Here is a 27794-nt window from a genome sequence, read left to right as displayed (position 1 = left end):
CCTTTTTATTCACCTTCATGGACAAGGCTTAGCAGCAAATACGATTTCCACCTGCAAATCGGCCTTGACTAGACCACTTCTGTACGCCTTCCAAATAGATTTATCCAGCAAAATCTTCAATAAACTCCCGAAGGCGTGTGCTAGACTCCGTCCAGCACCTCCACCGAGACCCATCACCTGGTCCCTGGATAAGGTGCTCCATTTTGCCTCTAACTTGGACAATGAATCTTGCCCTCTGAAAGACTTGACTCAGAAAGTGATCTTCCTTTTTGCTCTCGCTTCGGGAGGCCGAGTCAGTGAAATAGTGGCATTATCAAGAGAAGAGGGCCAGATACAGTTCGCCGACACGGGGGAACTTACCCTCTTCCCTGACCCCACGTTTCTCGCTAAATATGAACTTCCCACCAAAAGATGGGGCCCTTGGAGAATCTGCCCCCTGAAGGAAGATGTTTCTCTATGCCCTGTGGAGAGTCTTAAGGTCTATCTTCGAAGAACTTCTGACTTTGGTGGAGGACAGCTTTTCAAAGGAGAAACGTCGGGCAGCGACCTGTCACTAAAACAACTTAGAGCGAAAATCACCTACTTCATTCGCAGAGCGGATCCTGACAGTACGCCCGCAGGTCACGATCCCAGGAAAGTCGCCTCTTCCCTAAATTTCTTCCAAGGAATGGACTTCGAAAGCCTCCGATCCTTCACAGGCTGGGAGTCCCCCAGAGTGTTTTTCAAACACTATTCGAAGCAGGTGTGAGAAGTAAAAAGATTCGTGGTGGCAGCAGGTAGCGTGATGAAACCTGCTGTTTAGTGCTGCGTAGGACAGTGAGTTTTCTCGGGACTTTAACTCAAACGGGTGCCTGTGTTGACCCTAGTGCGTTACATAGAGATTTCAGTGGACACTTAGTGTCACTAATGGACTATCCTTTACCAAGGTGAAACGACATAGATTCGTACACATGTGCCACATGTTCTCGAACATAAAGTGTATCTTGACTTAAAAGACTGACGTTCCTCAGGAACTAGTGATTACAGAAATGATTGTTTCTCTTTCCGATTCTGCACCACCAGCTTTTACCATAACTATGTCTATTATTGTATTTTATTATTGTACAAAAATTTTCATATTTTCTTGCAAATTTCAAATAAGATATTTATTTTATTTACAACATGCGTCTCCTTCGCTCCTATTATTATATGAAAATATATTGCTGTTCGCGTTTTACTGAACCTTTTCTAAAGTTATTACTATCTCTTATGTACTCACCTAATGGTATAAATTTGTTCCTACACAAATACTTACCCTTCTGTTCTGTCTGAAGACCGGCACAATTTCTTATCCAGGTGAGTCTTTCTTCGTCAGATTACTTCGAGATGTTCCTCTTGTCCTACTAGGACCTTCCTCGCCAGGGGGGCGGGACGTCAGGTCATTGTAATGCCTCTGGTAGTGACATTACACGGAGATGTCACGGTCTCTTGGTCACCAGACCACGGAACGTTTATTCGGAGTACCAGGCACTTAAATTGGAAACAAACCCACAATACATTAATTCTCTGGTACACTTCCATCAGGACGACATGGCTTGAGCCCAAAAAACGGATTTTGAGCGAAGCGAAAAATCTATTTTTGGGTGAGATGGTCATGTCGTCCTGATGGACCCGCCCGACTGTTCCAGTTCAGCCTACTAGATCCCTCCCTGCTGTACTGTATCGCGGAGGCCGGTTATAGCTAGAACGGAATGATGCTGGCAGCCGTGACGTCATGCAGCTGCGAGTATCGTAACAGTGGCGAAGGGAGAGTATCTTTGGAACGGCACCTCAATTACCTCCTACATTCACTCGCCACATCTCCCCCTCGAAGCATAAACGCTAGGTGGGGTGCAGATGGCCATGTGACGTGTTAATGCATGCGTCCCCTGTTGATATACGATATTCTAAAGGGTTAACCCTTAGAATACTAGCTCCAGAAGTTAGAATTCTGTGAAAACCTTTAGTTTAATTCTCTGGGAATATTTTAGTAGTTACATATATCCAAAGGAAGCTACTGAAGGAACCTTCCATCAGGACGACATGGCCACCTCACCTAAAAGTAGATTTTTCGCTTCGCTCAAAATCCGTTATTTATATATATATATATATATATATATATATATATATATATATATATATATATATATATATATATATATATATATATATATATATATATATATATATATATATATATATATATATATATTGTATATATATATATATATATATATATATATATATATATATATATATATATATATATATATATATATATATATATATATATATATATATATATATATATATATATATATATATATATATATATATATATATATATATATATATATATATATATATATATATATATATATATATATATATATATATATATATATATATATATATATATATACTTCTCATTTTCTAATATGATGAACACGGACGTTTAGGCTAATGTACCCGAGGAAATAATAGTTAGAGGAAAAGGAAGTTTTTCAGCAGATATTATGAAATATTTGCTGACACTAAATCAGATTTCCGTTCCCATATCGTAAGGTACATATAGTATGCGCCCTCAGAAATTGTTTTATTAGCAAATGCATGGCGCCCTAAGACAGTATGCATATTCAAATGGTCAAATTTTACTGATTGTCAACCGTTCATATAATCACAGTAATCATTTATTGTGTAAATAGCAAGAAATTAAATATATTACCAGTTATATATCAAATTTTATTAGAGCCATGTTACTAAATAAGTAATTAATATATTTCTGAAATAGACAACCATCACGTATTCAGAATAATCTTTAAGACTACCTGCTGTGATATAGCATGGAAACACATTGTGCAGGCGCGTAATGGTGTCATTTGTATTATAGATATATAGTTTAGAGTTACATCATATAAAATATGTGTACTGAACTCGTTTTATATTTCGCTCATATAACGGTTTTGATTTTTTATCTTATCACTTACTCTTCCCTGCACTGTTAATATACCAACCTGTACTATCACGCTAGCTCATGTTCTGCTGTGTTTGGTTTTTGTGACGACCTTGCTCGCAATTCGTTGTATATAAACCTGATGATGTGCTCGCTTGCACATTCATGTCCATTGAAGTGTCCGCTCCCTCCTGCCTACCCCCTCACTGCTGTGCCGTACTGTTTGAAGATGCTGCCCACCGAACCTGCCTCTTCGGCACATCCCGCCTTAATAAAACTGCCACCCTTCGCAAACAGAGAAGTTTTCACCTGGTTTCATCGTGCTGAAGTCTATTTTCGCATCAAGGGGGTGACAGTCAAGCACCAAAGGAGAGTATGTTATCACGGTTATCCCTGAGGACGCTTTCCCAGAAATCTCCGATTGGCTTTGAGAGCAAAGGGACACCTCCCATAGCATACAACGCCTTCAAAGCATACCTCCTGGAGCAATACTTGCCAATGCCAGACGCCTGTATGAACAAATTTTTTCAGCTCTCTCAGGAACCGTTGGGGGACTAAATGGCGTCATTCACCCTCAGGGAAATGACCAGTGCTACTTGACTGCAACCTGCTACAGACGGCTCTCTTCGTGAGGTGAACCTACTTCGTGTCCTTTGGGTACGATGCTTACCCGAATCTGTACGCACTGCCATACCGGATGTCGATATTTTCAATGACCAAAGTCGGTGCCCTTGGGACAGCCACTTCACCACCTTCAAGACCCTCATCAATTCATCCTCTCCTGACAAAGAGGAAAACTATTCAACCTCAACCAAAACTGACATGAATGCGGTAGGACCACAGATGGCCACCCCAGGACATCCTACAGCTGCGTCAAAGCTGCCCAACCCCACCACTCGCTCATGCCCTAACCAACAACCTCTACAACCACTTACTGATGCCCAATTATCTACTACCACTTCAGATTCTGGGCTGCTGCGAAAAATGTTCGAACGGTTGTGAGTGACCCCAAAAAACGGGTAAGTAGGCCATCGCTTGTGGCGGTGGCCTTCTCTGTCACTATTCTTTTCATTTTACATGATGCAGATACGGGCATGCGATATTTGATAGACACGGATGCTTGCCAATCTTTTCTGCAAAAGCCACTCTCCAGGACACGACATAGTCTGTCTGTCAAAATTTGCTGACGTCCGTCTGGTAGCTGCCATTGGATCTGCGATACCCACCTACGGTTACGAGATTCTTACATTATCGTTTGAAAGCGTCAAATATCACTGGAAGTTTTTTATTGCTGACGTCACATTGCCAATCCTCGACGCGGATTTCCTCTCACATTACCACTTCCTGCTGGTTGATGTCACTCACCAACAGCGTGTCAATGTGCACTCTTACTCTTCTACACCTCTTCAATGTAAGTTTTGATTTTTTATCTTTTCTCTCACTCTTCCCTGCACTGTTAATATTCCAACCTATGTTATCATGCAAGCTCATGTTCTGTTGTGCTTGAATTATTGTGACGTTCTTGCTCGCAAATTGCCCTATATAAACCCGATGATTGTTTAATAAAGTTTAGTTGCATTCACCTAGCCTCTCAGTTACAACCTAACTGTTCGCTCACACACGTGAGTTCTGTGCCTTGTAAATGATATAAAGAATCATCTTTCACTCAGCATGAAATGGATTGTTCCAACGCTTGCGTAGTTCTTACTTCTATGAATTTGTACATTAGAAGCCATCTGGTCTCCTCTGATATCGCTTATAACGTGTAATGTGAGTGAAGCATCCAAACAGTCAAACTTATGTAGGAACCAAGGTGTTTCCTGTTGACCTCATCAATCATATGAAGGACACCGTCATCAGCTCATCACTGGAAAGATTTCTTCACCTTTCAAGAGAGAAAACTTCAACGGAAATATCAATATTACGTTAAACACAATTTAGTACGAGTGGTTTACACCAAATGCAAATTATCACCAGATAACAATATACAGTTAGTCTTAGTTACGAAAATAATTACATAGAAAAAATTCTTAGTGGCTGTGTACAGCTTCATGTTTTGTTTTCTGGGTTACTAATTTATATGAAGGTCTTTAACCAGTGTAAGTAAAAGAAAATACCAAAGGTTAAACCAGTAGCGCTGGTTCTTGATGGAGGGGAATAAAGAGATATCTATTATGCCTATCATTCAAATGACCTAATCACATTGAGAGCCACCACGGGTTCTTTTATAACCATCCCTCATGGACCAGTTCACTCTTTTAATATGTATAACTATGTATAATGAATCTGTTTTACTTAAAGTAATATCTGTTACACATATTCATAATATATACAGTAGAATGGTATTCTTGTACGTTCATAAGAACACTTTCCATATATATCTTAGTTTCTATCTTAAAAGATACACACACACACACACACACACACACACACACACACACACACACACACATATATATATATATATATATATATATATATATATATATATATATATATATATATATATATATATATATATATATATATATATATATATATATATATATATATACAAACGCACTTCCCCCAATTTTGGGGGGTAGCCAACATCAAACAAATGAAACAAAAAAAAAAAGGGGGGGACCTCTACTCTCTACGTTCCTCCCAGCCTAACAAGGGACTCAACTGAGTTCAGCTGGTACTGCTAGGGTGCCACAGCCCACCCTCCCACATTATCCACCACAAATGAAGCTTCATAATGCTGAATCCCCTACTGCTGCTACCTCCGCGGTCATCTAAGGAACCGGAGGAAGCAGCAGGGCCTACCGGAACTGCGTCACAATCGCTCGCCATTCATTCCTATTTCTAGCATGCTCTCTTGCCTCTCTCACATCTATCCTCCTATCACCCAGAGCTTCCTTCACTCCATCCATCCACCCAAACCTTGGCCTTCCTCTTGTACTTCTCCCATCAACTCTTGCATTCATCACCTTCTTTAGCAGACAGCCATTTTCCATTCTCTCAACATGGCCAAACCACCTCAACACATTCATATCCACTCTAGCTGCTAACTCATTTCTTACACCCGTTCTAACTCTCACCACTTCGTCCCTAACCCTGTCTACTCGAGATACACCAGCCATACTCCTTAGACACTTCATCTCAAACACATTCAATTTCTGTCTCTCCATCATTTTCATTCCCCACAACTCCGATCCATACATCACAGTTGGTACAATCACTTTCTCATATAGAACTCTCTTTACATTCATGCCCAACCCTCTATTTTTTACTACTCCCTTAACTGCCCCCAACACTTTGCAACCATCATTCACTCTCTGACGTACATCGGCTTCCACTCCACCATTTGCTGCAACAACAGACCCCAAGTACTTAAACTGATCCACCTCGTCAAGTAACTCTCCATCCAACATGACATTCAACCTTGCACCACCTTCCCTTCTCGTACATCTCATAACCTTACTCTTACCCACATTAACTCTCAACTTCCTTCTCTCACACACTCTTCCAAATTCTGTCACTAATCGGCCAAGCTTCTCTTCTGTGTCTGCAACCAGTACAGTATCATCCGCAAACAACAACGGATTTACCTCCCATTCATGGTCATTCTCGTCTACCAGTTTTAATCCTCGTCCAAGCACTCGAGCATTCACCTCTCTCACCACTCAATCAACATACAAGTTAAACAACCACGGCGACATCACACATCCCTGTCTCAGCCCCACTCTCACCGGAAACCAATCACTCATTTCATTTCCTATCCTAACACATGCTTTACTACCTTTGCAGAATTTTTCACTGCTTGCAACAACCTTCCACCAACTCCATATAACCTCATCACATTCCACATTGCTTCCCTATCAACTCTATCATACGCTTTCTCCAGATCCATAAACGCAACATACACCTCCTTACCTTTTGCTAAATATTTCTCGCATATCTACCTTACTGTAAAAATCTGATTCATACAACCCCTACCTCTTCTAAAACCACCCTGTACTTCTAAGATTGCATTCTCTGTTTTATCCTTGATCCTATTAATCATTACTCTACCATACACTTTTCCAACTACGCTTAACAAACTAATACCTCTTGAATTACAACACTCATGCACATCTCCCTCACCCTTATATAGTGGTACAATACATGCACAAACCCAATCTACTGGTACCATTGACAACACAAAACACATATTAAACAATCTCAACAACCATTCAAGTACAGTCACACCCCCTTCCTACAACGTCTCAGCTCTCACACCATCCATACCAGACGCTTTTCCTACTCTCGTTTCATCTAGTGCTCTCCTCACTTCATCTATTGTAATCTCTCTCTCATTCTCATCTCCCATCACTGGCACCTCAACACCTGCAACAGCAATTATATCTGCCTCCCTATTATCCTCAACATTGATCTTTATATTTTTCATACTTCTCTATACTATTACTCTGCAGCCATTCTTCAAAAGCCCTCTTTTTCTCTTCCACTTTTACCCTCACTCCTTCATTCCACCATTCACTGCCCTTCCTCATGCTGCCTCCAACAACCTTCTTGCCACACACATCACTTGCAATCCCAACAAAATTTTCTTTTACTAACTTCCACTCCTCCTCTAAATTACCAGTTTCTCTTACTTTCACTTTGTCATATGTCATTTTCAACCTTTCCTGATATTTACTTTTTACCCCCGGTTTTATTAGCTCTTCAACCCTCACTAGCTCCCTTTTACATCCACCTACTCTATTCCCCCACTCTTTTGCTACAACTAATTTTCCTTCCACCAAAAAATTATCAGACATACCGTTAGCCATACCCCTAAACACGTGCACGTCTTTCAATCTTCCAAACATTCTTTTAGTTATCAACACATAATCCATTAATGCCCTTTCTACTACTCTTCCATTTACCACTCTTACCCATGTATACTTATTTTTATCTTTCTTTTTGAAAAAGCTATTACTTATCACCATCTCTTGCTCAACACACATATCTACCAGTCTCTCACCACTCTCATTTTCAACTGGTACGCCATACTTCCCAATGCCACCTTCTACCTCTCCAGCGCCCACTCTAGCATTTAAGTCACCCATGACAACTACATAATTCCTTCTACCCAGTCCTAGTTAATTCATTCCAGAACTCATTCCGCTCTTCTTCACTTTTCTCATAACCTGGCCCATACGCACTGACAAACGCCCAACATTCCCTACTGAACCTTATATATATATATATATATATATATATATATATATATATATATATATATATATATATATATATATATATATATATATATATATATATATATATATATATATATTATATATATATATACACACGCATATATATACACACACACACACACACACATATATATATATATATATATATATATATATATATATATATATATATATATATATATATATATATATATATATATATATATATATATATATATATATATATATATATATATATATATATACATATATATACATATATATATATATATATATATATATATATATATATATATATATATATATATATATATATATATATATATATATATATATATATAGATATATACATATATATATATATATATATATATATATATATATATATATATATATATATATATATATATATATATATATATATATATATGTAGGTTTGTATGTATACAGTATACAATATACAGTATATGTGTGTGTGGGTGTGCGTGTGTGTGTATGTGTTTGTTTCTTTTGCAGTTGCAATATTTTTTATTCTGTGTTGAATGTTTTGAATTCAGGCATGTGATGTACTAACTTGTTTTCATTATAATAATCCATTTTCTTTTTTTCTGGCCGGGACGTCGATGGCGTGTCCTTGCAATGTCACGAGGAAGTAAGACATACAGTATGTCAAGTGCATCATTAATAATATGCTTTACACATAATTTGTGGAATGTTTGTCTGACTCTAAATAAGAATTCTGGGTGCTTCTGTAAAAAGTGTGGCATCCGCAAATGTATGGAGTATTGAAGTCAACTGCATATTTGATGAGTTAATTTAAGCCCTCTTGTTATGCAGCTCATAAAAGATGAAATCAGAAGTCATTTATTTTGTCTATGGTAAGAAAATCAATGTGTTGTCGATTAAATATTAAATATGTAATCAAGCTATACTCAAGAGAAAGTAGTTAAGTTGAAGTCCACACATTTTCATAAAACCTCCAAATTCTATTTATTTCAAATGCTATGCCATATCATAACAAATGCAATGATAAAAGTTCTTGGCACTTGTGAACGAGGTACCATAAACAGGTAAGACAATAGCCTTGACTACCTGTTTTTGTTCTTGAGATTAACGTTGCTGAGATTTTACCAGAAATTTTAGATTCAAATGATAAGTATCTAAAAGATTGAGGAAAGGGATGAGGCAAAGGTGGCATTGTGGTGGCAGTAATCTGGGAGATATCTTTAGCATACTTCCTAATTCTGAAGAGAAAAAGAAGATTTACCGTGATCTAGTAATGGGCTAAAGAAGCACTTTGAGCCCAAGAATAATATTATTTATGAAAGATAAATGCTTACTATAGGAACACAAGAACCTGGGAAAATTATAGAACTGATTTGAAAAATGAAGCAAAGAACTGCTGCTATGGTAAACTTTATATTGAGAGTTTTGATGGATTTGATTATTTGTGGAATAATAGATGACTACTAAGATTCGATGATCTATCGCTGTACGAGTTAATTGATCGAGGGTCAGTCTATGAAGTTAGTAAAGAGCATATGAAAATATTCAATGTCACCTGCCTGTCAGATGTGAATCTAGTATCCAGCAACCATATGAAGCAGTATGGAAAACCAAGCCACGAAGTCAAGACTTGCACATGTTCTAACTATATAAATCTTCCTGGACGGCAGTTTTGTCCTGCATCAGATCATGAATGACACAAATGTGAGCGTTGCGGCTATTTTAAGACTCTGCATCCTTTGAGAAACCAGCAACAAAATACGCAGGAAAAAGCTGCCCTGAGTACTGGGGTAAAAGATTCTTCGAGACCTGAGGATTTTATGGACTAAAGTGTTGGATATCGAATTACTCAGAAGGATTCCATTGGCTTAAGCTCCTGCGTAAATATCAAAAAGTAAGAACAATTTGTCAACCTTCAGTTTACAGAGTACAAGATTGAATTATGTGCGCTAGTGGTTACAAGTGTTGAAGATACCGGCTACCTAAGAGGTTCTTTGACAAAATGAAACTCAAACCCAGAATTAAGAAGTCAAAGAATACACTCATGTCTTTCACTTGTAGCCAAAAAGTTCCAATATGGTATAATATGGAATGCAAGTAATATGATAATATTAAGTATAAACTAAGTGCTATATGTTGTAGATGTTCACTATGAACCTTTGCTCAACAAAAAGGCCTCTGAACTTTAGGTGTTGTCAAGCTCATAAAACCTATGAGTCTAGATAAGTCTAATATATGTTTGCATATATATATACATATATATATATATATATATATATATATATATATATATATATATATATATATATATATATATATATATATATATATATATATATATATATATATATATATATATATATATATATATATATATATATATATATATATATATATATATATATATATATATATATATATATATATATATATATATATATATATATATATATATATATATATATATATATATATATATATATATATATATATATATATATATATATGTATATAGATCTGTTATATATGGTGTGATGTCTGAATACTCAGAGGTTTCGAAAGGTAGCTTACATTAATGGGAATGTTGACTTAGATTATAAACCCAGTCGAACATTCTCTGTGAAAAGTACCAGTAAGCTTCCTCATAAAATTAGACTCAAGGCTGAACTAGAAGAAATAGAGAAAATAGGGGTTTTAGAAAAGGAAAGGGATCCATTAAATTATGTAATTAGTAGGGTAATAATAGGGAAGAGTGATAAGCTAATAATGTTTTTAAAACCGAGGAACCTCAATTAGGTTTTGAAAAAACTAGGTTATCCTTTACCTATACCACTGGATTGAATAAGCGTCAAAAAGATTATAAAAGGCAAAGCAAAAAATTTTCAGGTCTTGTTGCTGTTAAAGAATTTTTTAGCTTCTACTAAATGAGGAATCATTCACACTTTTGACTTTTAAAACAATTTTGGGAGATGTACAGTAAGTATTTACAACTAGATTTGGAGCATGTCTGGCCCTTGAAATATATCCGAGGTGGATGCATGAAATGTCTGAGGATTTGGAATGCGAATAGGATATTATGGATGACATTCTAGTTCATGAAAGTAATGATAAATGACAAGATGAAAGGATAAAGAAAGTGTTACAAAGATGCATGGATAAAAAGCCAAGGTTAAAAACAATTAGAAATAAAGCTGAAAAATGACAAAAATGAGTAAATGGGAAAATGTGTTAACATTTGAAAGATTGAACCAGTAAAAAATCAATTAAAACATATTTCATTACTAACTTCCCATGTTAGCAGAAAATTGGTAGATTCTTGTATTCCTGGATATAACAAGATATTTGTCAAAGATAAATGAACCTCTGAAAATTTTTAAGAAAAATGTTGACTTTTAAAGGTTTAAATGCCAATCATAAACGGCAAAAGAAAGGGACAGTAACAATGCCTTAGACTCTGAAATATAAACATATCATCAGAGCCAAGACCCTCTCCACCCAAGCTAGGATCAGGGAAAGCATGGCAATGGCTCCTGATGACTCAGCAGGTAGAACTATAGGCTCCCCCAAAGCCCCTGTTTTTATCTTGCAAGGATAGTGAGGTTGCATACACTATAAGAAACTATGGAGCTTGAGCGTGACTAGAACCTAAGTCTGGCTGATTACCAGACAGTGACGTTTCCAATGGGCCACCACAATAATAGTGGAATGGAGAACAATCTCAAAGCTTCAAGAATTTTAAATACTGTAATTATTTAAAGAAGCTCCTGTGCTAAAATACAACAATGCAGAAGAACTTATTACTCTTACTGTTGACTCTTCTGGTTATGACGTTGGAGCTTGTATTCTGAATGATGATAAATCTATTGTTATGTTGCCAAGTCCCACATAATCACAACAAAATTATGCACAATGGTTTAAATTCGGAGTGACTTTATCCTAGAAGAGCTGCTGACCATAGCTACAGAGTCTCGTCTACCTTTACCAAGAAGAGAGTGACCACTGAACAATTACAGTGCAGTAACCCTTTGAGTGAAGAAAAATTGTTTGGTAATCTTAGTGTTGTCAGGTGTATGAGGACAGAGGAGAATATGTAAAGAATAGTTCAGACTATTTGCTGTGTGTATGTGGAGACAATGGGAAATTGAACCGTAAACAGAGAGAAGGATCCAATGTCATAAGACCATGAATGAATGAATAAATATCCCGAGTACATGTGATAAATTACTACACACACATATATATTTATAGAAATATATATATATATATATATATATATATATATATATATATATATATATATATATATATATATATATATATATATATCTACAAAAACAACTGTATAAAAATTAGACCACTTATTTGGACATGGATTATCTAAAACCGAAATGGATAAAAGGATCACATAACATAATAAAAAAGACAGAGACTATAGAAAATTCCAGTTGAAATGAAATCAACATAGCGCAAATTTTCATAACCTGAAAACAATTGCTTCCTCTTTTGGTAAAATAAAAAAATATATATATATAAATTGATCATAAGATCTAAGGCTTTGTTATAGCTTGTGGTGATGTGATGATCACATGATATAATATGATATAATATGATAAACCCGATCATCATAACATATCGAAAAGAAGTGTTGCTCTCTTACTTAGGTCAGAGTAATCGCAGTTGAGGAGGTTCCTGAGATTATGAACAGCTTCTCGAGCCAAGTCTCCATGCCTCACTTGCTGGATTCCAAAATCTAGAAGAGGCTCATAGTGATAGTAGGTTGCAGGGTGACTCTGCAGAACGTCGCCTAAAACATTAAAAGCAAAACAGGTGATTAGAGTAAAGTAGAAGGTTTAAATAAGGGTCTCAAAAAATATACAGCACATAGTTATATAAGAGTGTTCACTAAAGAATACACTACTTCTAGTTTTAATTTTGATCAACATTTGGAACGCAGTATTTGTCGGCCTGCTATAATATTTCCTAATATTGTTCCCATGCATAAAACTGCAATTCTAAACTCATTGCAATAATAATATCGAAAGTTGCAGGAAATATAGAAAAAAAAATTCAAACCTTTGTCTTTGATTGGCAGAGTAATGAAAAAATTTCCATTACATTCCATACGAATGTCCTTGTTATTACCCATTGAAATATTTCTTAATAAAGTAAATTTCTGAACAATAATTGACTCCTTCAGAGAATAAGGGGTTGAGTGAATCGGTCACAGGTTCGGGAACTGTGGATAATTCTCAGTTACACTATGATTGGAAAATTGAGCAGATGTCAAGTGAAAAGCTAAAAAGAAGATACAGCTAGGGGTTTAGGTAGGGCCACACTTCAAAGGCCTCTTAGTAATGCCTACAATGTTCGTACCTTGTGAAGTAGGCTACATTAATGCATTGCGCAAAGCACTCAAAGTTTATAAACACAATGCTTACTGAATACACATATCATCATTGTTATTAGTATTACAAGTTTTAAGTAATAGTAGCAATAGTTAAGGTAATCATACTGAGCATTCATTCTTATAAATAGTCTAAATCCTTCGAGCTTGCTTAGAAAGTTTTCTTACGCATGGCAGGGGCGGTATTCTGCCAACGATACAGTAAAATTGATAATGCTGTTATAAAAAGTATTTTAATGTTTTTCTAAAACTTGAATATTTCTATACAAATTTATCGAATCTAGACTATTTATTTTCTTTACATTAATATGACTTCAAAATTCTATTAAAAGGAAACATAAATCACTATTGTACTGTTCTCTCGCTGCAAAATCTTTACAACGTTAATGAATGTCAGTAATGTGACGCTATTATTTGAAATATATCATTCGTACACTCATTGCTTATGAATGTGGCTTAAGCATTTCCCTCTAGTAGTACCAATTAACAGTAAATCTTAATATGTTTTATAGTCTATCGGTTGCTACTATTGCTCTTTCCAATGCAATATCCAGCTCAACTTCCTCTGAGTTTATTGTACAGACAAAAAACAAATGAATAAACAACATATTCCTTAATTAGATTCAAGTGACTCTAACCTATGAAGGTAGATCCAGATCTCCATGATGTTACGACAAGACTGCGCACAGGGCGACCCCCTTTCTCCAACACTAAATCTTCCAACTTTCTGAAAAAAGGGTATGTGTCAATCTCAACATACATGCATAATATATATATATATATATATATATATATATATATATATATATATATATATATATATATATATATATATATATATATATATATGTGTGTGTGTGTGTATATATATATATATATATATATATATATATATATATATATATATATATATATATATATATATATATATATATATATATATATATATATATATATATATATATATATATATACACAACAAAAACAAAGGCTTTAGACATGTTCATATTCATGTCAAGGGTTTGGTATGATCACCCATTACAAACCAACCTAGTATGGGTGGCCCTGACTAGTATAGTTTTGCTGATCTCAGCGATACACAAACCCTTTCAGAATGTTACGTTATCCACACTTGGAAATGGGATAAGTATATATATATATATATATATATATATATATATATATATATATATATATATATATATATATATATATATATATATATATATATATATATATATATATATATATATATATATATATATATATATATATATACGGATTTTGAGCAAAGCGAAAAATCAAATTTTTGAGTGAGGTAGCCATGTCGTCCTGATGGAAGTTCCTATTAGGTAGCTTTCTAGGGTATATTTAACTACAGTGATATTCCCAGAGAATTTTACCGTAAGGTATCCAGAATTCTAACTCCTGGAGCGAATATCCCTAAATAATCTCACAGGGATATCGCATAATATCAGAGGACGTATTCTTGACACGTCACATAGCTATCTTCGCCCCGAACAGTATTAACGCTTCGAGGGGGAATAGTGACAAGAATCTGAAACGAGAATGAAAAGAGAGCCGCTCATAAGGCATCTCTCCTATTCCGTTTCCAGTGTGTATCTGATGAAGGCGGTAGCGCCCTCTTTATTCCTTGTAGCGATATACGAGGTGGTACAGATACTGTATTATAGGGAGGGGTCCATAAGCCCTTTTACAATAAAAGAAAGGGCGGTTCCATCAGGACGACATGGCTACCTCACCCAAAAATAGATTTTTCGCTTCGTTCAAAATCCGTTTTTTGGGCTCAGGCCATGTCGTCCTGATGGAAGTTTACCAGAGCATTACTGTATCTGCAGATTCCCAATCAGTGCCGTACTCTCAAGAAAGTATTTTCCTGGTCCGTCTAGACCTAGAGACCTATGATGTTACCGTCATACATCATTTCATCTAAGCATGAACTATGTTAGTGCTTCCTGCCCCCTACAGGGATGAGTCATACTAGACTCTGGAAAAGTCTCGAGGAGTACATAAAAACTTATGGATGACAAAATGACAAGCTTGTATAGTGGTCTCGCCCTATACATTATAAAGCAAAGTTTGTATAAGAGTCACCAAAGTCAGAATGAATTTGTGACACCTTCCCCAAAGTGACCATTCTTAGTAACTATTGGATAATGGTTGTATCTGCATAGAAACAAATTTTGCCTCTTTGCCACCAACCCGTTAGGGTACCACGTCAACCCTTCCAAGGAAGGGTTAGAGTGAGTGGACTTTTGCTTGAATCAGGGAACAGTCTCGAGAGACATACCATGATAAAAATATCCATATTTTAATCTTAATGCTCAGTACATTTCTAATAAAATGAGTGTGGGTGAAAAGACGCAGGGTTCATTATGAACTAGTTTATTAAAATCTAATAAACGAACATATCAGATCACATTTATAAAATTTATATAATGTGGATGATATGCGTAAAAGCATAAAGAAAAACAGTCAACAGAAAATATTGTTTCATATACTAGGAAACAGATTTGCTACTTCAATAGAATTATTAATAATAATGATATAGTCTGTATACTGTTTACATACACTAGCGTAAAAAACGCTTGGCACAAGTGTCCGTATTATGCTATAGATTACCGACGTCAATAGAACAGTTCGTAAGGACACTTTTGTGGCCTATCGCTCAGCGTGTAGTAACATACAGTGACTACACGCGCACCCTCTTAATTAATCGTCCCAAATTAATTACACTGTTCCTCGCAGACTTAAAACAGAAGGTTAAAGAATTCTACCTGCTGCTACCACAGATCTCATAAGTTGCTCCACTTGCTTCACATAGTGCATAAAGAACGCCTTGGATGACTACCAGCCGGTGTGCAAACAAGGATGTTCAAAGTCCATATAATTAAAGAAATTTTACGGAGGAGGCAACTTTCCTCGGATCATGACTAACGGGTGTACTGTCTGGATCCATTCTGCGAATAACACGGCTGAATTTCGCCCCTAGTTATAGAAAACTTTGGACCCAGGGTTTCTCTTCTGAACAGCTGTCCTCCCATAAAGTCTGAAGTTCTATGAAGATAGACCTTTAGGCACTCCACTGGACATAGAGATGCATCTTCCTGCAGAGGGCAGATTCTCTAGGGACCCCACCTGTTGGTGGGTAGCTTGTTCCTGGTAAGAAATGTTGGGTCTGGAAATAGAATCAGTTCTCCCTCCAAGAACTGGACGTAGCCTTCCTCTGTAAAGAGAGCCACTATTCACTAACTCTGGCCCCCAAGGCGAGTACAAACAGAAATATGACTTAAATTCAAAACCTTCTAAGCACATTCCTCATTGTTCATTATTTATACACAATGAGGAATCATATCTAATGACCAAGCAAATGGTCTTTGGAAGCGCTGAAGGGCTAGTTCATTAAGAACGTCGTTAGAAAGGTCGACCTGTAAGGCATATGGTATCTGACTTGTCAAGGCAGGCTTGAACAATAGAATTGTGTAGGCTGCTAAACCTTGCTCATGAAGGTGAATGAAGAATGATAAATAGGAATCTGTAGGGATTTCTTTCAGTTTCTTCGCCTTGACAAAGGATAGCTATTTCTTCCCTGAAGCCTCATAATGTCTTCTGGTTTCCTCCAAAAGTCTAAACCGACTTTTAAACACCGAATCTTTTTCTCATCGTTAAGGAGAGAAATTCATGAGATGTAGGTTCCGTGTTTTTGTGATGGAGCGAAGACAGTCGACTTCTGTACTCGCTGAGACAGGGATGGATCCGGTAGCGGAACGAATTTTAATCGTAGTTCCAATGCCAGAGGGAACCACACGCTATTTGGCCACTTGTAGGCCACTATTGCAGCTTTCCCTTTGAAGGATCTCAGCATATCGAGGACCTTCAAAAGGAGGTGTGCGGAGGGAACAGATAGATACAGGACCATCTGATCCAGCTAAACGGATCCTCGTAAGGGGACACGTAACGAACTATTTTCTTGTTGTCTTTCGTCGCAAAGAGGTCTATCTGCAGCTCTGGGACTTGACTCGAGATGAAGGAGAACGATCCTGCGTCAAGGGACCATTCTGACTCTATAGGTGTAAACCTAGATAGAGCGTCCGCTGTCACATTGCGGAACTCTTGAATGTGAACTGCTGACAGGTGACATTTCTTCGCGCGTTTGAAGCATATTTTCTCCAGACTCCTGTTGCATCCTTAAGCTGTGCTCTTAGCACTGGATCTGTTATCGAAGCAAACTGTAGAGAGCCCAGCACTCTCCCCTGTTCGAGTCTTGATATCCGTTTGGATTTCACTAGTCTCTTGACAGATCCTGTTATTTCTTTCCTCTTCTTACTAGGAATGGAAAGCTGATGTGACTCCAAATTCCAGTGGATTCCCAACCACCAAAATTTTTGAGCTGGAGAAAGACGAGACTTTTTGATGTTGATCTTGAATCCCAGATGTTCCAGGAACTGGATCACTATCTTAGAAGCTTGCATGCATTCTGTCCTGGATGCTGCCCACACCTGCCAGTCGTCCGAGTAGGCTACTACTTGGACCCCTTTTAGGCGTAACTGATGGACGGCTGCGTTTGCGAGCTTCGTGAAAATCCTTGGGGCTATGTTTAGCCTGAAAGGTATGGTTCTGAGGGCGTAAAGTTATCAAAGTAACTTGAAGCCTAGGTAGGGGGAGAGGTGACGAATAATTGGAACGTGCCAATAAGCGTCAAACAAGTCTATAGACACAGCATATGCCCAGAATGACTCTGAGTTTTTCTGAGTCCTCCTTTGGAACACAAAACAGCCTTCCTTGGAATTTGATCGACTTAAACTTCCGGATTACTCTTTTGACTAAGAGCTCTCAGACATATTCTTTCAGAGCGGGGGTTGAGTGTTGGAAGAATTGAGGAAATTGAGGTGGAGAACTGCTCCAGCTCCAACCTAGTCCATTCTTATTTAGGCTGTGGGCTCAGGGATCGAAGGTCCAGCGATCCCTAAAAAGCTGTAATCTCCCTCCTACTGGAAGTATCTACTTCTGCTGTTGTGGACCTGAGGCCTTGCCTCCTTGACCGCGTCTTCTCCTGGATCCCCTTCCTCTTGAAGGGCGTCTAGAAGAACCTCTGGCTGTTCCTCTGGCTCTCGAACGAAAGGAAGAAGTCTGCCTTTCGGAGGCTGGGTCAAGAACTGGCGACAGTGTCGCCGTTTGTTGAGGTACCAGCTGGTACGTGGTTGGAGGTTGTGCCACTGTCTGAGGCACGGCGGTCACAGGAAGTTGTTGTTGATGTTGCTGTCGGTAGGGTTTAGCCGGCTGAGAGGATGGCCTAGGCCTTTTGTCTACTACCTCTTTAACCACTTCATTGGGAAAGAGGTCTTTACCCCAAATACGAGAGGAGATCAGTTTCCTCGGTTCGTGCCTCACCGCAACCGAGGCGAACATGAACTCTCTACAGGCTCTCCTAGCTTTAATAAAGCTATAGAAATCCTTCGTAACTGTGGCCAGATGGGTTTTGGCCACAACCATGAACATGTCCTGGTTCTTGGGGTCACTTGCCATCGTTTCTAGTGTTGTTTGCAACGACATCGATGCCGCAAGTCTTTCCTTTGTCTCTTGCTCTCTACGCAAGAGAGCCTCCGACAGTTTTGGAAGCGCCTCACCGAACTGGCGTTCAGCAATATCAGCTTCCAGTTTCCCGACTGAGAAGGTAAGGTGTATGTCCTTCCAGTCTTCTTGGTCCAAGGGCAAGGTCAGAGATAACGGCTTGCACTCCTCCAAGGAGGGGCATGGTTTCCCTGCCTCCACCGCATTTAAGGCAGCCTTATATCCCTTTTCCAAGAAGGGAAAGGCTCTGGTAGGAGAGGCCACAAATGAGGGAAGCTTCTTACTCAAGGCGGGCACCTTTGAGTTAGTGAAGCCCCTCTCTTTCATCGAGCTCGTTAGTAACGTCTGAGCTTTACTGTGGTCAAAAACTATGACCTCCGGCTCCGTCTCCTCCTTTAAGGCTGGCTCCTTCCTAAGACGGGCATAGCAGTCCGGATAAAAATCTTTGTTGGGCCAAAATTCCACTTCTTCCAGGGGAATTGATCCCAACTTTTCTGAGATCACGATCTCCCTGGTTATCATTGGCATGTGTTCGGCATACCTCCAAGGATTGGTATTCAAGCACAAGGGAAGATCCTTCACGGTGAGCCGCTTCTGGGGCCTACGTGATGCTGCAAGTCTTCGTAACTCCAGTTTCATTGCAGCTTCCTTCTCATCATTCTTCCTTTGAATTTGTTGGATCATCTCAACAATGGAAGAAAGAGTCCTTCCCAGTTCATCTGGGATAGCAGACGATGTAGAAGGAACCGGTTCTGGGTCCGGAACCGACGTAACCGACACTTCGTCGATTTCTTGCTCTTCTACTTGAGGAGTCTGAAACAGCTCCTCCTCCTGATCTTCTCCTAGAAGGTCCTTCTCAGTTGAATCCGACACCTCCGACATCCTATCATCCACTTGGATGTTTTGAAGGGAGGCTGAGACTTCAGAATCTACCGGATTCAGGGCAATTGGTATCTCCACCCGAGGCTGGGGGATGATTGCATCAGCCGATGCTTTAGGGAAAAGGTAGGCCCTCATCTTCTCATTTGGAAGGTAGGGACCTGAGGTGTTTTTCTGAAAACTCCTCACCCAGGATCGTAACGTTTCCCTGGCAGCATCTCTTGACTCCGTTGACTTAGGGTCGTCAAAAGTAATCAGTAATCAGGTTAGAACAAACTGTACAAACCTGAGCATCCCAATAGCGGAGAACACCTCTGGAGGCTGCGCATGCTGCGTGCCTCCTGCAATAATGATGTCCACAGAAGTTCTTACTGCGGACATTACAGAACACACTCCTGCACTTCGGATTATCCTCCTGTAAAGAGAAGAAAAATCCATGAGTATCAAGTGAAGGCTTTTCACTTATATTGAAACATTTAGCTTATATAGAAAAGCTATAAAAGAAAGAAGGAAAGACACATACTTGTATTTCCTGTTCAGTCAATTGCTGTAACCTCCCAAAATATTAAAACTAAGGTTAATTCTATACTAGAATACCTTATGTAATTTCCTAAACGGAAATTTAATGTGTAGTTTTAATATACGTGGTTGAAAGAATACAGAAAGAACTCACTTTCTATATAAAGTACGGTCTCAACAAAAGGCTGTACAAGATAAAATTAAGTATGATGAAGAACTTTAGTGTTATCACAAACTCTGTACAGCAGTTTCTACTAATGCAGTGTGTACTACATTACGAATATAGCAACTACTGTACATCGCATGTTATTGTGCCGGCCGGCAACTACCCCTTTATAGATCAAAGATATACTATCTTTAACTAATGGGCGGCAGCCCACTGATTTGCGACTGTGTGCCGGCCGGCAATCATTGCCAGCCGACGGCTGAAAACACTAAAACCCGGCTGCCGGCCGCTATCGTAGTAGCCAGCAGATTCGGGCTGTGTTTCCCCTGCCGGCAGGCAAAGGTAATAAAACCCGTGCCCGCCGACAGTAGCCAAGAACCAGAGAACCTCCACCTGCCCGGCTGTCGGCTGTTAAGCTGGCAGCCGGGTTAGGGGTGCAACACAATACACAGAGAAACAGTATGGATGTAAGGTTATAAGGCGGCATTGCCATACGACCTTCCATCCAGAAAGAGTGAACTTATGGAAGGGGAGAATGTAACATTCAGGCTTCCAAAGAATCCATAGTCTGCCGGGCTCTACCGACGGACATGGAAGGGAGACCAAGGGAGGTCTGGGGTTCACTCTGCAAAGAATAAAGGGTCTCTCCCGGCCGACACATAGTGCCGAGCCTGTCCTCCATCCTAACCTATACTAGGTACGGAAGTAGGACTGCGGCTAAAAGAGAATAAAAGAAAGAGAGGTGGGGAAGGGATAAGGGTCCTATAGACTTCGTTCTAGCAGGAGACACACTCAGCCGTTAGGGAAGCTCATCCTAACCAAGAGTTGTCTATTAGGGAGGAAGATTGGCAATACTTGCTAACCTCCTCCCAACCAGAACAAAGTTAAGTGAAGTTATTTCGCCGGGCAACAGAGAAAACTCATTCTCCAGCCCGAGAAAAACAACACAGGACAGTCTGCTAGGCCACTAGAGGAAGGAATCATCCTTCCAACATGGACTAGGGAAGCAAAGCTTCCTGTGCCCGCCCCTAACCTAGCAAAGGAGACTCTTTCTCTATGCTAGGAAGAAGTAGACCACAGACTAGAAACTCTGATGTTCTGCCCTAACCCAAAAAACCAGTCACTCTGGTTATCAGGTCAGGACAGACATATCCTAGAATAGTTATACCTGAATTATTATACAGATAGAACTACTAGGATTAAGCCGAAGGCTTACAGAGGGAGAGAGGGATTGAACTTAGCCTCCGGAGGAGAAAAAGAACAATCATGGATGTGCGAAAGTATACTACTGTACCTAGAATACTAGACTAGGTAAGATGAGAATCGATTACCTAAATCACCGAAACTCTCGTATACAATCTTGGAAAAAAACATTCAACAATATCTTACATTTATAAAATATTTGCCTATAGCTTCAATAACATAACACTCGGAAAAACTTATACCATGCATGAAAGTACTAGTGCCAGACGTCTAGGCTACGAAGCCTCGCGAAAGGCAGGATCGATACCTCGACCCGTGGTGAAATCACCGAGCTAACACTGACCGAACAATATAAGCATTTCTAGAGTAACTAAATAGCAAAATTATTAAAGCGTAACAAACAGGGAACGTCGCTCTAGCTAACTAACTGACCCATAAGAGCGAGCGACAGCATCCAGGATGCCTCCGGTAGGCAACAGCTCTTGTTTACGTTAAAATCACTTTTGATTTAATTCAAAACGATAAGAGCTTACATTTATACATAGTAAAGATAATACCTAATTTCCTAGAGGCAGAAGAGGCCGGAGAAGTCATCAAAATTTTGAATTAAATCCAAAATAACGAGAGAACACAAGGGAAAACACCGAGAAGTAGAGCTACACGAAAAGGAATAAAGAGGGTGCTACCGCCTTCATCAGATATACACTGGAAACGGAATAGGAGAGATGCCTTCTGAGCGGCTCTCTTTTCATTCTCGTTTCAGATTCTTGTCACTATTCCCCCTCGAAGCGTTAATACTGTTCGGGGCGAAGATAGCTATGTGACGTGTCAAGAATACGTCCTCTGATATTATGTGATATCCCTGTGAGATTATTTAAGGATATTCGCTCCAGGAGTTAGAATTCTGGATACCTTACGGTAAAATTCTCTGAGAATATCATTGAAGTTAAGTATACCCTAGAAAGCTACCTAATAGGAACTTCCATCAGGACGACATGGCCTGAGCCCAAATATATATATATATATATATATATATATATATATATATATATATATATATATATATATATATATATATATATATATATATATATATACATATATATATATATATATATATATATATATATATATATATATATATATATATATATATATATATATATATATATATATATATATATATACATATACATATATATATATATATATATATATATATATATATATATATATATATATATATATATATATATATATATATATATATATATATATATATATGTGTGTGTGTGTGTGTGTGTGTGTGATTGTGTGTGTGTGAGATTGTGTGTGTGCGTATACAGGGTGCCCATAAATTAACTGTATATACATTTTGTTAACCTCTGTTGTGCAATTTTATTATTTCGGTATGTTGATAGTGCTCATAAAGTGCTCTACATAGAATTTATTTCAATTATTTTCAGAACCCTTCATCATGATTACGGAAGAACGATTTTTTTTTTTTTTTAATAGTTCATATCAGAGGAGAAAAAGGCAATAACATCCGAGGAAAGTTTGAGAGAAGATTTAGAAATAGTTGACCTCATACAAACACAGTTCGTTCATTGGTAAACAATTCAAAAGCACCGTATCAGTTCACGATGAGGAAGGAAGGGGGCGAAAAAAAGTTAAACATTAATAGAATTTAACAAGTTCGACATTTCTTCAACAATAAACCAAAATCTTCAATTAGAAAGGCTGCTCAGCAACTTAATTTCCCCAGGTCAACGTTTTGCATTCTACACTTATGAAAAAAATATCAAATCCAGTTACTGCACTTCTTTAAGGAAGATTTTCCTTCTTATTGTTTTTCTTTTGTATATAGACCATTGAAATTTTATGTTTACCACATAAGGTGCAGTTTCAACATAATGAAATTCAATAAAAGAGTCCGATTTGAACCAAACGCACAGTAAATTTTTGGACACCCATTTATAGTACATCAGTGGTCCCTAACTGGAATTACCTGCAAAAAAAAAAAAAAAAAAAAAAAAAAAGACAAGCTAATGGCCACTGCTAAAAGCTTTAACTCTTGAATCATGGATGAAAATTTTCAAAACAATAGCTGCTTTGTACAACTACATGCAAGGCTCATCATCAACGCATCGAGACCTCCCTAGTACATGCATGCATCATTCATTACTATCCTGTGCACTTTCGAATTTTCTTTATATTACAGGCTTTCATCTGCACTTACTAGGCTTTGCGTTCCTTCTCTGTCGGTTCCTTCAACATCTCGAACCAAGCTGGTCTATTCACATGTATTAACCTTTTTATAATACATTTATGGTTGTTCACATTTCCAACGCCGTCTATTCTCCTCATTTCACATAAATAAAGCAATCAATTCATCTCAATGGTTTCATCTTTTTTATTTTTTATTTGCATACCTCATTCAAAATTTATTTCCATTATTGAGTTCCATCAAAAGCAACCTACGCTATCATCAGCAAATATCAACAATTCATAACTTCATTCGTTATTCGTTTTCTTATCCCATAACTTCAAACATATGCAAGGTGTCATTTTCCATACTTCTTGTATCACTCGATTCATACAGATATTAAAGTAGAAATAAAGAAATAATGTTACCCTGTCTAATTATATCTTCTTTTATACCGAACCAATCCTAATCTTACCTATCAAATCTGACGCATAATTTTGAAATGTTTTAAAACGTGAAATCCTTCAGAACACATAACTTATATCAAATTATGTTGAGTGAAATGCAACAGCTTTTTGAAAGAAATGTATGGAACTTTTAGAATCTAATTTTCATCAATATACTTGAGACAAACAGCTGAGTGCGACTGTTTAATTTACTATACACACAATTCTAATGGATCTTTTTAAGTGGTGCAAATGTCATCTTATCTTGGAAATATGCAATGTAATTACGTCTAATTACGTAACAGCAATGTTGAAGGAGTTTGCTAATTTAGAAAACCAACGGAGAGAAATAATATCACTTACTTTGCTTTGATCTTTTTATGGTATGTGTAGCCCTCCATCGCCTCCTGAATTACTTTTCTCTGCTTTTCAATGATGGCATCGATAAAGCCCTGCTTGGTGGCAGGCTTTATGAGATTGGATGGGTAGAATTCCCCTTCAGCACCAAACTCTCCCGAGTTTTCACTTTCCTCTCGGTTCCCTGACGCATCTGATTCTGTAGTTTTCACTCTTTCGTTTCCTAAGGAATTCTTCCCATCTTCTTTTCCATCAGAAATCTGTCCGATGACAATTCCCGATGAAGGAAGAGTATCTTGACTATCTGATAAAGTCTGGGCATTGTAAAAGACGTCGCTGTGTCCCTCCGCTGATGGTTCCCCTTGCTTCTCTTCCGGTTTTTCTTCTTTTTCTTCTACTTTCTCTTCATAGCCTGCAATTAATCATCACACTCAGGAGTGGCGAAAATATCAAGATATAGAATAACACGACTAAACTGGTTTCTTGTTATGAAAACAATTCCCTTTTGATTTGGGAAAGAAACTGTGAAATACAAATTAAAAAAAAAAAAAAGATTACAATTTGAAGCTTGAGTGTTCAGCCAGTTCCCTATCCAAAAATATGAAGTGGCAGACCTAAATGAAATAGAAAAGATACCTTAATAGTAAATTGACACATGAACATGGAATTGGCCTAGATATAATTTTCATTAAGAACACACCAATCAAAGTAGAAAAGCTTCAATATCCATGAAACCTATAATTGAATATGCTATTAAATTTACCAATCCTCTATAAACCAGGTAGAAAAACAATATTTCAATTTCTTCCACAAAAGAGATCAGCATGAAACCTTAAAGTTTTTGTGTAATTGAGCCGTAATGATGTTAAAAAAAAAATGAATGGAGCGTAAGGTGATGCTGATCTTTACCTTTGCAGACACTGATAATGGGGAAATTTTCATGCTGTTATTACGTTAAACCTAAAAGAATAAGAACGTTAAATCTTTGGTCTCCTGCCAGTGAGAAAATGATGAATGTAAAACTTAACTCCACGAGCAAAAGATATAGACTGATACTCAGACTAGAATCTATAACCAAAGATATTTACATTCAGGGAATATCGTGTACACAAACCACAATAGATGCATTATATTGCTTACTTTGAATAGATTTGGCATCTGCAGACGAGGACCCATTCATTATATTGGTTACCTTGAATAGATTTGGCATTTCCAGACGGGGTCCCATTCATTATATTGCTTACCTTGAATAGATTTGGCATCTACAGACGGGACACAATTCATTATATTGCTTACCTTGAATAGATTTGGCATCTACAGACGGGGCCCCATTCATTATATTGCTTACCTTGAATAGATTTGGCATTTACAGACGGGGCCCCATTCATTATATTGCTTACCTTGAATAGATTTGGCATCTACAGACGGGGCCCCATTCATTATATTGCTTACGTTGAATAGATTTGGCATCAGCAGACGGGGCCCCATTCATTATATTGCTTACCTTGAATAGATTTGGCATTTCCAGACGGGGCCCCATTCATTATATTGTTTACCTTGAATAGATTTGGCATCTACAGACGGGACCCTATTCATAATATTGCTTACCTTGAATAGATTTGGCATCTACAGACGGGACCCCATTCATAATATTGCTTACCTTGAATAGATTTGGCATCTACAGACGGGACCCCATTCATTATATTGCTTACCTTGAATAGATTTGGCATCTACAGACGGGGCCCCATTCATTATATTGCTTACCTTGAATAGATTTGGCATTTCCAGACGGGGCCCCATTCATTATATTGCTTACCTTGAATAGATTTGGCATCTACAGACGGGGCCCCATTCATTAAATAGCTTACCTTGTATAGATTTGACATCTACAGACGGGGCCCCATTCATTATATTGTTTACGTTGAATAGATTTAGCATCTACAGACGGGACCCCATTCTTTATATTGCTTACCTTGAATAGATTTGGCATCTACAGACGGGGCCCCATTCTTTATATTGCTTACGTTGAATAGATTTGACATCTACAGACGGGACTCCATTCTTCATATTGCTTACCTTGAATATATTTGGCATCTACAGACAGGACCCCATCTATAATATTGCTTATCTTGAATAGATTTGGCATTTCCAGACGGGGCCCCATTCATTATATTGCTTACCTTGAATAAATTTGGCATCTACAGACGGGACCCCATTCATAATATTGCTTACCTTGAATAGATTTGGCATCTGCAGACGGGGCCCCATTCATTATATAGCTTACCTTGAATAGATTTGACATCTACAGACGGGGCCCCATTCTTTATATTGCTTACCTTGAACAGATTTGACATCTACAGACGGGGCCCCATTCATTATATTGCTTACCTTGAATAGATTTGGCATCTACAGATGGGGCCCCATTCATTATATAGCTTACCTTGAATAGATTTGACATAAACAGACGGGACCCCATTCTTTATATTGCTTACATTGAATAGATTTGGCATCTGCAGACGGGGCCCCATTCTTTATATTGCTTACCTTGAATAGATTTGACATCTACAGACGGGGCCCCATTCTTTATATTGCTTACCTTGAATAGATTTGACATCTACAGACGGGGCCCCATTCTTTATATTGCTTACCTTGAATAGATTTGACATCTACAGAAGGGGCCCCATTCTTTATATTGCTTACCTTGAACAGATTTGACATCTACAGACGGGGCCCCATTCATTATATTGCTTACCTTGAATAGATTTGGCATCTACAGACGGGGCCCCATTCTTTATATTG

General features: G+C 37.8%; 1 protein-coding gene across 1 annotated transcript in view; it reads right to left on the bottom strand.

The window, feature by feature from the left end:
- LOC137640983 (uncharacterized) overlaps positions 1 to 27794 on the bottom strand; it is a 60986-nt gene that overhangs the window by 31757 nt on the left and 1435 nt on the right. The window contains exons 2-4 of the mRNA XM_068373439.1: positions 25002 to 25407; positions 14266 to 14354; positions 12881 to 13027 (exon numbers count right to left, since the gene is read on the bottom strand). Coding sequence (XP_068229540.1) covers positions 12881 to 13027; positions 14266 to 14354; positions 25002 to 25407 — 642 coding nt within the window. The remainder of the gene's footprint in view (positions 1 to 12880; positions 13028 to 14265; positions 14355 to 25001; positions 25408 to 27794) is intronic.

Source organism: Palaemon carinicauda, chromosome 5 (genome assembly GCF_036898095.1).
Source record: "Palaemon carinicauda isolate YSFRI2023 chromosome 5, ASM3689809v2, whole genome shotgun sequence".
Taxonomy (NCBI): Eukaryota; Metazoa; Arthropoda; class Malacostraca; order Decapoda; family Palaemonidae; genus Palaemon; species Palaemon carinicauda.
Note: the sequence above shows the minus strand (reverse complement) of the source record. Positions and strands in the feature narration are given on the sequence as shown.